At 44.9% G+C, this 15253-nt stretch overlaps 1 protein-coding gene across 1 annotated transcript in view; it reads right to left on the reverse strand.

Annotated features, from left to right (window-relative positions):
• LOC115311167 (solute carrier family 13 member 5-like) overlaps window positions 1-15253 on the reverse strand; it is a 98454-nt gene that overhangs the window by 12100 nt on the left and 71101 nt on the right. The window contains exons 8-10 of the mRNA XM_040222195.1: window positions 8294-8371; window positions 6894-6998; window positions 4212-4392 (exon numbers count right to left, since the gene is read on the reverse strand). Of these exons, the coding sequence (XP_040078129.1) occupies window positions 4212-4392; window positions 6894-6998; window positions 8294-8371 (364 nt within the window). The remainder of the gene's footprint in view (window positions 1-4211; window positions 4393-6893; window positions 6999-8293; window positions 8372-15253) is intronic.

The raw sequence follows: 15253 nt of genomic DNA on the forward strand, positions 1-15253 counted from the left end.
GTTTCGGAAACTGGTTCAGATAAGAAGGGCGTTTAGGGAATGGGTCGAAGCGGGACAAATTCAAACGAGAAGGGCGTTTAGGGAACTGGTCGAAATGGGACGGGTTCATATGGGAAGGGCGTTTAAAGAATGGGTCGAAACAGGACGGATTCAAATGGGAAGCTCGTTTCGGGAACGGTTCGAAACGGGACGGGTTCAAACGGGAATGGGTTGTTTCGGGCTACAGCCATCGGGCCGGGTCGGGCGGGGCCTAGAAATTAAAAATTTTGTCGGGCTCGGGCCGGGCCCGGGCCGTGTCTCTTTCGGGCCGGGTCGGGCTGGGCCTAGAAATTGAAAATTCTGTCGGGCTCGGGCCGGGCCCGGGCCGTGTCTCTACCGGGCCGGGTCGGGCCGGGCCTAGAAATTCCGGCCCGTGCAGTGCTCTACTCTTCCCAAGCGGGAGGAGGAGGGTGGCACGCGAATACGGGCCACCGTGGGCTCCAATTGTCCTCGGTGATGATGATGCAGGAAAATGTAGTGGACGCGCTGTCAGGCTGCTTCGTCACATTACCATACTCTTCCCAAGCGGGAGGACGAGGGTGGCACGCGAATACGGGCCACCGTGGGCTCCAATTGTCCTCGGTGATGATGATGCAGGAAGATGTAGTGGACGCACTGTCAGGCTTCTTCGTCACATTACCATACTCTTCCCCCAGTGGGAGGAGGAGGGTGGCACGCGAATACGGGCCACCGTGGGCTCCAATTGTCCTCGGTGATGATGATGCAGGAAGATGTAGTGGACGCGCTGTCAGGCTGCTTTGTCACATTACCATATACTGTTCCCAAGCGGGAGGAGGAGGGTGGCACGCGAATACGGGCCACCGTGGGCTCCAATTGTTCTTGGTGATGATGATGCAGGAAGATGTAGTGGACGCGCTGTCAGGCTGCTTCGTCACAATACCATACTCTTCCCAAGCGGGACGAGGAGAGTGGCACGCGAATACGGGCCACCGTGGGCTCCAATTGTCCTCGATGATGATGATGCAGGAAAATGTAGTGGATGCGCTGTCAGGCTGCTTCGTCACATTACCATACTCTTCCCAAGCGGGAGGAGGAGGGTGGCACGCGAATACGGGCCACCGTGGGCTCCCATTGTCCTCGGTGATGATGATGCAGGAAGATGTAGTGGACGCGCTGTCAGGCTGCTTCGTCACCTTACCATACTCTTCCGAAGCGGGAAGAGGAGGGTGGCACGCGAATACGGGCCACCGTGGGCTCCAATTGTCCTCGGTGATGATGATGCAGGAAGATGTATTGGACGCGCTGTCAGGCTGCTTCGTCACATTACCATACTCTTCCCCCAGTGGGAGGAGGAGGGTGGCACGCGAATACGGGCCACCGTGGGCTCCAATTGTCCTCGGTGATGATGATGCAGGAAGATGTAGTGGACGCGCTGTCAGGCTGCTTCGTCACAATACCATACTCTTCCCAAGCGGGACGAGGAGGGTGGCACGCGAATACGGGCCACCGGGGGCTCTAATTGTCCTCGGTGATGATGATGCAGGAAGATGTAGTGGACGCGCTGTCAGGCTGCTTCGTCACAATACCATACTCTTCCCAAGCGGGACGAGGAGGGTGGCACGCGAATACGGGCCACCGTGGGCTCCAATTGTCCTCGGTGATGATGACGCAGGAAGATGTAGTGGACGCGCTGTCAGGCTGCTTCGTCACATTACCATATACTCTTCCCAAGCGGGAGGAGGAGGGTGGCACGCGATTACGGGCCACTGTGGGTTCCAATTGTACTCGGTGATGATGATGCAGGAAGATGTAGTGGACGCGCTGTCAGGCTGCTTCGTCACATTACCATATACTCTTCCCAAGCGGGAGGAGGAGGGTGGCACGCGAATCCGGGCCACAATGGGCTCCAATTGTCCTCGGTGATGATGATGCAGGAAGATGTAGTGGACGCGCTCTTAGGCTGCTTCATCACATTACCATACTCCTCCCCCAGCAAAAGGAGGAGGGTGAAAATGTCATGTGATGTGAGTGCGCTGTAGGCCAGCAGTGTGAAGCACTACTGAAAGTAGAAACTCTGTCTTGGCTCTTGGCAGGTCTGTGTGGGGAAGCAGCTGAAAATTCATTGTCCGAAAAAGAGCTACTCAGTCGGAACATATTTTACAGCAAAGCTGTTTATGGCTAGGGTTCCGTAGATTTTTCGTGTGCGTGACCAAAAACTCTACGCCCGCACCGCACCCACGCGCAAGCCGTGCCGGCGTCTGCAGCAGTAACTGTTCTAAAGCAAAAGCCTAAAGCAAATGGCATCTTGCACGCACGTTCGTCAACGCTTTGTTCTGGTTATTTGCTTCGAATCTTTTATACGGGGAAGACGTGCGCGTGCGGTGGTGGAACACCATTCCCTGCATTATCCTTGAAGCTTGCGTAATTTAGCAAGTTTTGTGTGCGTGACCAAAAACTCGTACCGTCCTTTCTTTGTCGTCGTTCTAAGCGCTTGCGTGCCTAGTTTCCTTTCCTTCCGCTCTCCCGGAATGGTGGTCCCGTCGCGCGTGTCTACTTTCCACCGGGTGGTGGGTGGTCCGGTCGGGCGGCGCTTGGTGCTTGGGGAGTTTAGCAAAAGGTCTGTAGCAGACGGACGGAGGCGAAAACGGACGCCGCCGCGCAGCTTTCGTGTCCGCGTCTCACGGACACTGCAAACGAGGATAAACGGTTGTGAAATAGCAGACGATGCCAGTGGCTGTCGCGCATCTGCTCGCACGACTATCAAGCGGTGCCCGGAGTAGACGCACCGGATGTCGCAAAAACTGAGACACTAGTCTTGTCAACGTGTTCAGTCGAGCAGCCAAGCCAATTCAGTGGTAATGGGCGGGGCCACTGATATGTGGATAGGGCTTAGAGCGTGCCGTGCCCTATCCACACATAAATATTACTAACTTCGGCTGCAGCCTTTGCTAAATCTGCAGGCGGGGTGTAGATAATGGCCACACCATCTCACCATTCTGTTTACAATTTGAAGTTTCTCCCAATAGTGAAACCTTTTCGATAGTGCGACGGAAAAGTTTAGAAGCCAGACAAATTAACATGCATTCATATTTGAGAATTTTTGAAGAGGGGTGCCCAATAAAACGAATATAAAATTAACCACATCCAGAACATTTGTTATACAGCGATCCTGACATCAACGCCTTACTAGGCTCGTCAACGACTGCACCTTCTCGTAAAACAAATATTATGCACAAAACCACGTGGCACATAACTATATAATCTTTCTGAGATCTAAGTTTTACCCCCCGCCCCGCCCCTCCCCGTCCCTCACGTCTCCCGTAAGAATGAAAGCGAATGTCGTAGAAGAAGTCCACAATACCTATAGTTCGTAACTGTCAGAGAACGCGAGGTGTGGAGTTTATTTTCTCATTATAGCCACGCAGCCAATGAGACCCCGGCATTAGATGATAACCGAAGAACGAATCACAAAGCAATTCGCGTGGAGATAACACGCTGGGTGGCGCAAGTTACCGACCGTCATAAAGAGTATAGCGATTAGCATCCATCTCTCTATCCAACGCCCCACGTTTCTAAAGCTGTGGATGACAATAGATAGAAAGCCATAGCGGTGAATTTATACATCACCTACTGAAGCCCAACACGGGGCAGGCATTGGACAGGTGTACTACGTCTGCGGTTGGCTCACACTCGTGCAGTGACTGACTGAACGGGAGCAGCAGCCAGGCGCTGACGTAGCCCTCGTGTCCAACATGTAACAAGCACAGACCCCGTGCACGTGACCGAGAAAATTCACTTCTACGGCTTTCTATCTAGACGGTGTTGACAACGTTAAAGAGGCATTAGCAACGTGCGACCTCGCACGACACCCAGAGTTATGCAGATGGCAAGAACCAATCAGTCTGAGGGATGACATGGTGTCATGAGATTAGCGGATATCAACATGGGGCAGCAAGATTTCACAGTTCTTAAGAAACCTATGGTCCATTGTGCCGCTGATAGCCGGACGTTGACGGCTGCTAACCTCGCAATCGGTCAACGCTCGATGGGAGTGATTTTTTGCGCCGCCGCCATGACACTCGCGCGTAATCTCAGGCCGCACTCTCCTGTTGCTTCGCTAGCTTTGTCCACTACTGCACGTTCTGTTCTCGTGACTGTTGGTGGACCAGGGGCCTTGGCGGAGCCTCATTAGATTTTAGTGACCTGCTCACCCGCATGGCCTCGGCAATGGCGAAACCGCTCCCGATCAGAAGGATGACGCTCCACTGAAGCTTGGCTTGCACCACCTTCCATGTGACGAGGCCTGGACTAGAGGTCAGCTTCTTCGGCTCAGCCGGAATGACAAAAAGAAGCACCACGGCGATCATGACTGCCGTGGCGTCCTTAGGTTCCCTGTAATAGCGTCGGGCAGAAAGGGTCTCATCTCATCGTGTACACACATAACAACGAAGAGACACAGAATCCTGAAGCTATTATTAGTTTCGCAATTGAACATTCTCTCCACGTATTGGAGAGCGTTGGTAAATTACAGTGATAAAACTAAAGCGAGATGAAGAACGAGGACAGGATAAAACATGTTTTGCCCATGTTTTACTTCTTATGTTGCTATTCTTTTATCCCTGCAACCTTTCTTAATCGCCAAATTCCTCGGAATCGAAATGGAGGATTGACAAACAGACTGCCTGGTTTGGTTAAATTTCCGTCCCTGCCATTTCTTGGAAAGGCGGTCATTTTTCCTTTCATATTGCAGCTCCCAATAAAAACTATAAGCGAGTAGTCGTACTGCATTGACTTAACTTTTCTACTGCAGTAATGAACCAGTTTTGCTGTCCTAAAGGAAGTTCGCTTTAGCACGCATAAGCGTTCACTTTGTTTTGTTTCTTTCCCCCCGGTTTCGAATTTGGGTAAAACCAACAGCGCACTTGTAGAGAAGAAGATAGAGTGCAAGTTCGTCCTGAACAAGTTCACGATAAATAAGAAGCATAGCCAATTTTGACTACCTTGTATTTCGAAATATATCCAGCATCTTACGTAGGCCCTATCGGCAGAAAAAAGGAAGGCTAAACATTGCCACTCGAACCGAAAAGATGACAAAACATAAGTGACTGTTCCTCGCAACACGTCATCTGAGCCAAAAAAAAGCACCGCAATAGTTAGAAAATTTAAAAGACAAGGGCATAACTTACTACATTCAATGGTTTTAACAATGTAGCGAATAATTAATTCACTATCGTTATCTCTCAGTGCGTCTGTTAAGAAGAACGATATTGAACAGAACAGTGAGCTACCTTTCGGTGGCGAATTATATCCCAAAATTATACTGCAATTCAATACCTTATAGTGTTTCCTTTATTTATACCATAAACAAAAAAAAAACATTTAAAAGTTGCTACCGAGTGAGGGAGATTATTCAGGTCTAGAAGTTTTGTTCCTAAAAGTAACTGGACATTTTTTTCTTACAAATTCATTTTACGCAATCCGACACCGGGTTAAATATACTTTCCCAACTATTACTTCTAATTCACAAAAAAATAATTATCATGGCGTGCACTAGAAAGGTATAACGCATTCGCTCGAGCAAGCGGTAAAAAAAAATCTTTATTGTTCTTTTGAATTAAAAATCGCCTAAGACCCTTGGGATAGATTATAAGAGAAGCACGGAAAAGGTCAAATGTATGATCCATATAAAGTATTGCATTTTCCTTGCAGCACATCATGACTAGACCATGATGTGCTGCTTGGCTGCACCTTAACCTCGCATTTGGTTCTGTACATAAGCTCGAAAGCAAAACAAGGTTGCGATGCATGAGACAGGTACTGCGAATTGTTCATAAAACCCGCAACGTTCGATGTAGCGTCGTTTACGAAAGCGACGCTACGTAACGCGCATGGGGAAAGGGCATCATTACGGACTTCAAGCAGTCTTGTTTTAACACACAGGGTGTTTCTCTTTAAGCTTCAGAGATTTGTATTAAAAAAGCCGTGAAATCTACTTATGCGCGTTGTGCAGGTGAGTTATACGGCTAGGGGGACATAGTAAATGGGGCCAATCGGACGATCAGTCGGATAATTATGCAAAATTTGTTGATTAACGTTTGAAATATTAAAATTAGACATATGGTTTCAAATACAAACTTCCTGAACGGCATCAAAAACCATTTAATCAACTCTTTTTAGAAGGATATATTGCAAGGGCATCATTTTACGGCGTTCCGTTAAAACCCTTCATTTGGACGCGTTTCTAGGTTTAGGTTTCTTATCGGAGCGCATCTCTGCACCCGCGGTCCTGCTCCCCAACGGCTGAGACCCACAACACATGTGCGGCCTGCTTCCCTCCTACCTACGAGGGAGGCAAGGGGGTGGCTTCGCGGCGCGACCACCGGGGAGCGGGACCGTAGGCGCAAAGAAGCGCTCGTATAAAAAAAAACGAAACCTAACAACGCGTCCACTTTGAGATTTTTTTTTTCAGAATACCGTAAAATATTGCTTCTTTCTTATATCATCTTAAAAAGAATTAATTTTGTGGTTTTCGGTGATGCTTAGCAAGTTTCTACTTAGAACCGTGCGTCTCTTTTCACTAAAATTAAAGTTATCAAATTATACTCAAGTAGCCGACTGATCGTTGCAAATAAGCCCCTATATTATGTTCACTTGGCCGTACAACTCACCTGTACAAACCGCGTAAGTGTAGTTTTCATAGCTTTTTTAGAACAAATCTGTAAAGCTTAAAAAGCACCTGAATTTCATATTAGTACGACGCAAATTCAGTAGCTCCAACTTCATGTCGTTACCTTTTTTTTTTTTTTACAGTAAGTGTCTTTTTTAGCTTTACAGCGTGATTTACACTGTTTTGTTTGTCCGGTATTATCTTAAAGCAAAATGAGCACACTTACGTGACCGTGAAGTAAGCTGCCCAGCCTCGAGCGAACATTGGATCCCGAAAAAGCCATAGAAATATGAGCAGTGTGAAAAGCACCAGCACTGCCACTTCATGAAACCTGCAAAAAGCACGTTGTTAAACTTACCGGGGCAACAGCTTCAAATCACTTGTAAGCAGATATCTAAATCTACAAAACTTTAAAAAAAATATGGTCGCAGAGATTTTTAAATTAAAAAAAAAAACATAAGCACTGTGCGACTAAGTTAAAATCGTGAATAACAGTAGAAAGAATAATTTTGGTCAAATTAATTGTGAATTAAACATTTGTGGATATGCGATGCTTGTTCACCTGCCTAACGCTAAAGACACTATTCGGGAATACATAGCCACCACCACTGAGCGCGCGTTTCGTGAAAAGTAAAGGGAGCACTGCTTCTTTCCATTTATTTTTATTTTTTTGCCATATCATGTTTGTTTTTCGGCAGGCAAAGCTGAGCGCATAACAGAGGTACTTAGTTCCCAAACTGCAAACCGACAAAGCCTAGCAGAGGTAAGAGGAAAGCATTGTTGCTGCGCATGCAAAAATGAATATATTGTATACATGCTTCTTTCTGCAGCTGGCTATATAAAATACGAAAACGGAATTCGTGATAACTCATAAAACCTATTTATTTATTTAAGTTACCCTCCCAAGCCCGGAGGCATTACAGGAAAGGGGATACGTAATCAAAAGATAAATATACACAAATAAAAGAAAGTTTCCGCATTAAAAAGAGCAAGTGCTAGGGGGGACAAGTAGGATTACACAAGGCTAGGAAAAATTATAGGCTCAATTATTTTAATAAACAAGATGCAACAAGGCCTCAATATTTGTAAATAAAAGAAAGAAAAGTTCGATTGAACTTTGCTTTACATGTGACTGTAGTAAGCAGTTCCACCGATGAGTAGTAAGAGGGAAAACATTTTTGTCTTTTTGTGATCTATTTTGTTTGAAATTAAGTGCGGAGAAGGAAGAAACCTTTCACTGTTTATGCCTATTTTGTTATTGTACATATTTTGCTCCTAACTTTTATTGTATATATACATCTGTACGAAAGTGCTGTGAGGTTGTTCCCAATACACTAGAAAAAGGCAAACCGAAAACTAAACGAAACACAAGCCTTCCAAGTTACTGCCATTCAATTTTTCGGTTGAAAATACATGTCAATGTGTTCTGACGACCAACCAAACCCGAAGTTGATATATATATATAGAAATCTAAGGAGTGCCATAAGTGGCTCAAAGGCGGCCTTTTCGTACTCATTATTGAAAGCTATCAGAAAAACTTGCCATCGACGGAGCGGTGCAAACGAAACATGGAAAAATGTTTGAAATGTCTATTTTTTAAGCGAAGCCTACTCACTGAGCACTTACCTAATAGGGCCGAGTGCGGCGTAATTACTGCGAATAGCGTCCAGCGCCGCGGAGCCACCATCACTGTCGAGGTTTGGCCTGAAATAGAGATTAGAAATATATTAAAAATTGTTCATTAAATAAACCTCGAAATAACATATCCTGAAGTATCTCTGTCAATCTGCAAACATAATTGACTTCTAAACAGTGTTTCTTGATGACCAAAGTGTGTGCCATAACAAGAACCAAACAAAGGAAACAAGAAGTCGTATGACTTGTACGCCCATAATATTTAGGGATGTGATTAAGATGTAGTCCACCTCATTTATGTTTTTTTAATGAGCTTGCATTATACTAGTAAAAACAGGCCTTCATTCATTTCATTGAATAATGCCTTTAAGTATACAATGTCATGGTTGATCTACAAGCTCGAGAATGTGGTTTCCTCCGATAAAATGTGTCTTGTTCCATAAGTGAAGGTTTCAAAACATGCAAATTCAAATTAGGTTGTGGTTGTTGTTTTTAATGCCAAATCGAGTCTTTTTTACTTGCTAGGTTTTTCAAGGTCTACAGAATTATGCCCATTTTTCTTGCCTCGATTAATTTCGCGTGGAGGTAATTTTATTTACAGTCGAGTGTTTTAACCACCAGTAAGCATCAACGTGCGGGAATTAATCAGAACAACCTATCTAGTATTATGCGTTAATTATGCCGCGTAGTAGCCGCACATGCCACTTCGACCTCGTCCCTCACGAGTCACGTGATTCGCGTTTATCTTCTTAAGTCCTGCGTTGACAGAGTTCACGAATGTTTTCGTACGGATCGACGGAGGGAAACAACCAATTCAACCTTTAGAAAGCGGACCTGACAAAGTCTTACGCACAAGCTTTAAATATATGAATCATCACTAGTCGCGCAGACAACATTGGAATCGACCGATTGAAGACTGCATTCTAAGAAGGTGATCAGCCCCCTCATCTTCAGACTTCACAAGTTCACCACTATGGTAGCAAGCGGAAAGTTGGCTTTCAAGAGACATCACATATTCCATAGCCCGTCACCTGACTTCCTCACTAGGAAGCAATACAGTATGTAGTAACAAAAGCAACGAAGAAAACAAAGAAGCCCTAATGGCGCATAACACAATTAGCATCTGACCCGACAACAAGCGCGAGGAGTGCGACCACCAGACCACAGCACATTCCAGCCACACCAGCTGAGCACATCCCTACAACACCAGCTGTGCATCTTCGACCTTTCGTAATTATGTAAATATAATGCATTGTTGGTCAGCACATCTTTTAATTCAAAAGCTGGCAATATATGCCTCCTTTAAGATTATTTTGTTTTCTTAATACTAAGGTCTCCACCGGATGCGATCGAGATGCATTGCGATCGCAATGAATAAAGCTGAAGCTGGCCGTGAGCATGTCATCCTAGTAGTAGGGTCAGGAGGCGAACGTTTGAGGACATGACGTCATCTGATTTAAAAGATATAAAACAATTTTTTTGGCCGACGTGCAACTAAGCCTTATATTCGTCAAATCAAAAATGAAGTTCTGGAAGGTTGTGGTTTTTATTTTAGTGAAAACAAAACGTGTAAGCTAAAAACACAAAATGTCGTGTTGCTTGCTAACAGTTTTAGTGTTTTTTATTTGTATTTTTTTTCTCTGCAATAATTGTTGCAGTTGCTTACAACCTTTACGTTTGGCTATATGACCGGCGTGGCATAGGTAAACGTCGTCTGATCAAGAAAAATAGAAATTACAGAGAAATCTTTTTTTTTTAATATTATTTTGATTTATGTAACATGTTCTCCAACTTTGGCCTTTTGTCCACACCACCAGCGTAACATGCTCACGGAGTTTCAGCATTCTGGGAAGCGTAACCTTTTTATGCGGGCGAAAAAAAAAAACAGTTTCTTCTTCTCTATCGGACCTGGTAGATTGATTTGACAAAAATGGCCGTTACGGTTAGCAGAAAGAACAACCGCTTTGGGGCATTATTTTCAGGGGATCACCCTTTGTTGTCAATGTAACGCATCAGCGTGAAAAAGAAACCTAGAAGCAATTTAGACTCTTCCATACATCGGCTGTTAGCGTGAGGACTCCCAGGATATGTTTTTCATCGAGCTGAGCAGCTACTGCTGCCCTCGTCTTTTAGCTGAATTTGACATTAAGAAAGTCACACCTCTACCATCCAGTTCGTTTCTGCGCCGGCGTTTATGCAGTTATCGTGTCGTCGCTCTATTTTGTTTAAAATTACCGAAATTTTATTCTCGTGTTTACTTTTATTATCAAATCTAAACCGCAATGTTTCACAAAGCAGTAGCCATGGCTAAAATACACTTTTAGCAAATATTAAGCCACTCAAAATGTAGGCTTCAATGTTCACATAAAACCGCCTTACGGAGGCTAGATTTCTCAAATCAGCAAACACAACGAGCATTTAAAGTGAGTGTTTGTATATAGTGTTTTGACTTATGAGAGAGAAAAAAAAAGGAAACTGTTATGCACTTGGGTACATTAGAAGTCTCCAAGTACGTTCTACACTCTACACAATAATAAAAGCAACGTGTACAAGCTCCATGCACTCTAAGAAAAAAATGGAGGAAAAAAGTAGCAACGGCGCGTCTTTATCCCTTCTACTGACGCGGCCCCAAAGCGGACACGAGAAAAAAGGAGGAACGAAACGTTTTTCTCCTTCTCTAGGCGGACGGGAAAAAACTTTCGTCCTCCCGGCTCATCTTCTTTCGGTTTTATTTTTCCAGGAGGTCGCGCACGTTGTTTAATAAATGATGTTGAGTTGATAGAGCTTCAGCGGCAGCGAAGGCCGCCTGTTATTCCGTCTTCTAGTCCAAACGTGCAGAACATTTCGGTTGCATTGACGTTATTACCACTAATTTTATCAAACGAGCAAACCAAGCCGCTAGAAACAGCGAAGTTCCGGAGCAGTGCCAGCAGCGCCACGTACACTGGGTAAGATGGCCGTCTCCGGATTTCGGGAGTCACGCGGGACTACAGTAGCGAAACCACGCGGACTGTGTCGACGTTTTCGACGTTATGTAAATCGCAGGAACTGCGTCCAAGACAAGCAGGTTTTGCTGCCAGCTGCCTGGGTACCTTCCGTACTGCGTTCGGTTCTGTTTTCCGATGCCAAGTGCAACAGGCGTTCAACGTGGTTCAGTATTTGTGCGTATCAGCAACATAGCAGCAACATCGTGATGGCAGTGTTGTGGGTCGTGAACAGAAGACTGGAATTATCGCCGATGTGACCGTGTCTTCGCGTATCAGTGGTGTAACAACAAGATGAGATGACGTAAACTGTCGGGCATTGATGCCGCTGGTCGGGCCGTGATCGGACGGAGCGGGGTGTCGCAGGTTGGCATTCCGCTTTAACATAAAAAGTTTAATATCATTTGAGGGATTAGGTGCAATCGATCGACGTGCGGATAGTCATGTTAAAACGCTGGTCAGAACAGTAAGTTCCTACCGTACAGTGGCCAGTATGACTCTCGGTTGTCTCGTCCCTGAGAGCGATTGCGCTCTGGGGAAAGGACTGAACAGTACGAAATTGTGACGGAAAGTACGTATATTTACAGTGTGGAATTTTAGGATTAAAAAAGAATAGTAGGTAAAATCGAGAGAAAAAAAGCTACCCTTTATTTTGGTGTTTAAATTTACTACGGTTCCTGGAGAAACTGCCCACCAAGTGGCGCGCTGGGATGAGCGCTAAAAGTTTTCGAGCTCGACACGGCGTAGCTCCGTACACATAACACCTGCCGCAAGCTTTTACTACATTCAAGTTGATCGAAAAGCGATTTTTTAGCCCGTGAAGCATCACTTCCAGCTGAGTGAATATCCCCTCTGCAGAGATTAATTCAAGACGGCAATTGCAGCCTTGCATGAACAGCACAAATAGAAAAACAAACACTACAATAGAAATACAGGCTACGACGTGCCGTGCGGGGAAACAAACTCGTGGCTTCGAACCGCATTGGAGCGGCTTGATTTATTGGCTTTCAAATAATTACGGCATAATCGAGCGTTTGCTTTTTAATAAGAGATTCATCCCCTGAGCCATTCAAAATACTCTCAGAGGTATGACATTGCTGGAAAAAAATCAGCATGCTGGGAATATTTTTTATTGCTCATTCAGTCACCGAGAAATTCCGTTCGTTCGAAAGGACCAGTATAAAAGACGGAAACGCAGAGCTCGGGTGTAGTCTGCCGGCTCAGCAACACTTCCTTTGATTTCCTTGCTCTCAAGACTCTGACTGACTGACTCGGGTGTAGTGTTCGGGTTAGGATGCCGTTGTATTGATGTTTTTATGTGCCGTGTATGTGCTCAATGTACGTTCACCTGATGCATATAGTGTGTGTAATGTGTCTACATGTGTGTATAATGCAGGTTCCCGAAGATCCCGATGCGGAATGGTGCCCTGATGAAATAAAAATATTTTTGTAGAACATGAACTGGGCGGTACTTAGCGCCACCTAGCCTAGCTACTTGCAATTACTTTGCTTGACTTTGCCAGATAAGCGATTTAACCTTCTTTCACGCTACGCAGTGGCTTCGAGTTTGTTCTTTTGGGAGTGGCTTTTGGTTTCGCGGATTGAGTTTGCCATTCCTCCGTGATGTGCGCTTGACGAAGGAATTGTGGCTCGAGGCACACCAAAGGTAAGACGCAAAGTGCGCGAAGTAACTGGGTATCGGTTGTCTCCGTTTAACATCGCAGTGCTGTCGACGAGAAGACTGAGTAACTGCTTTCGTACCTGTGGGGTAATCTGGCTTCGGAAATAAACACAGTTCGCGGAAGGCTCATGTTACGCGTCTATTTGCTGCTCCTCTCGTCCCGTACAAGAGACGTAGCGTCCTCGTTAGGACTTATTGAGCTCGATTTGCTCGATTCAGGGCCGCCATAATGAGATGCAGGCGACGAAGGAATTCGTTGCTACCCTGCTTCAGGGACGAAAGTTTCTCCCTTCCTAAAGGAACCATAGGTTACAAGACCGTTCCTTTCCTAAGGGAGGCCGATCGATACCCTTTTTTCTAAGAGTGTGGGGAACAGTTTTTAGAGCACAGCTCTTAGGCGCCCGTTTCCGGCTTGAGCGGCGTCGCCTTCACCGTCACTGCGCGGTGCATTATAAGGCGCGTAACGTCACTGGTTACGTCACTTATGACGTCATCAGTGACGTCATGTGTGATGTCACTAGCAGAAAAAATTCCTCGCTAAATCTAGCGGAAAATATTTCCCCGCTCAATTTAGCGGAACAAATTTCCCCGCTAGATCTAGCGGAAAGCATATCCCCGCTAAATTTAGCAGAAAAAACTTCCCAGTTAATTGTAGTGGAAAAAATTTCCCGCTAAATTTAGGGAAAAAAATTGCTCGGCTACAGTCCCGCGAAATTTGCACGCGATGCTCTTACCAAAGATGTGTGTCTTCTGCGACTTGCGTTAAGCACACGTCGATCCACATCCATGTTAGTAGTGGGGGACTTTCCACCTTTTCCCCTCAGTACATTTCCCACTCCTCCTCAAGAGCTGCGCTCTAATTCGGCATTACAAAAGATTGTAAACGTCTTTCGTTTTTTGTTCAGCTAATGCTTGAATCACTAAGGTAAGTGGTATACTTATGCGTAGTTTTTGCGGGGAATCAAACATTAATTTACAAAACACAATTTCATATTTATTACGCTGTACTGAAGTGCAACAAAGATAACGAGAGTATCACAATTATTCAGTTCCTTCAAGGGTATCTAACCGAACCGAAACAAAAAACCGACAACAGGAAAACCATCTGCTTGAATGCGAACCGGAATCAAACTATAACATCACAATTTTTGCGTTCTGGAGCAAGACTGAAAAGTAGTCTTAGCGCTTTTCAGTTTATAAAGAAAAGTATGGTCGAAAGCGCGCATCGCAAGAAAATGCGTACATTTTTTTTTTTTTTGTGTGCGAGTGTTATTTTTTATGGAACGTTCTCAAGCCTTATGTACTCTGCCTAATATTAAAGAATCCTAAGCGTCTTCGTGAGCTTTCGCACGCGACAGAAACTTTCGTCTTTTTGTGAAGAGCATTTATGCACCAACTCACACATGAGACATTGTAATGAAAATTGTTGTCTGCTTTTGAATAGGGGAGGATGCTTCGTCAAGAATTAAAGCCTAGCATTTTGTTTATAAGCTGTGCTTATAAAAAACGAGAAAGAAAAAAGTCTTCCACAATTCTCAAGATTGGCACAAATAGCCATTGGGATTCCTGTAAAGCTGGTCTGCGTGGAATGTTTTCTCTCAAATGAAATTTATTTCATAAGCTAAGAGACAAGCTTAAAACAGGTTATATTAGCACAATTTATGGACAGTTTTCAGCTTCGCCTTTTTATATACAAAATTTAGAAGGAAATATAGGTTTTGTTTTTGTCACGGTTTGTTTTCCAATTCTTGTATAAAGATGGAAAAGGGAACCGGTTCGATCTGGTATAAAACCCTTTTTTTTTTTCTTTTTACTCCAAAGTTAGGCCATTATTGAGAAATTTTCTCTGAACCGGAACGAAAACCGGACGAAAGACATCAGGGCCGGCTTGTTAGAAACAGCGTCTCAGCTGAGACTGGGGAAAAGAAAGCACTGCCAAAGCCAGCGCACGAACTGAGCGGGACTCAAACTGCATCTCAAGACGCTCGCGCGCCCCAGAAAGCACTTTGCAGTGCTTTCTTTCACCCAGTCTCAGCCGGGACGCTGTTCTTTCATTGACTCGAATTAAGCACACTGCATTGAGGAGAACAAAATAGAGGGGCTTTGAGCAATAAACTGGTATTCCGTTCACCAGAAAAAAGTAACCCCCCATTGGCTGCCGTCATGCTGTACAATTTTTACCACAGGTGACCGTACCAAATCCTGTGGCTTTTACGCAAAACCGAGTCGAGATTGGTATTGCGATCGCCATAAAAAAAAAAAACATGATAAACTATTTTTCAATAC

The sequence above is a fragment of the Ixodes scapularis genome, unplaced genomic scaffold (genome assembly GCF_016920785.2).
Source record: "Ixodes scapularis isolate PalLabHiFi unplaced genomic scaffold, ASM1692078v2 PGA_scaffold1__304_contigs__length_218370807, whole genome shotgun sequence".
Lineage (NCBI taxonomy): Eukaryota > Metazoa > Arthropoda > Arachnida > Ixodida > Ixodidae > Ixodes > Ixodes scapularis.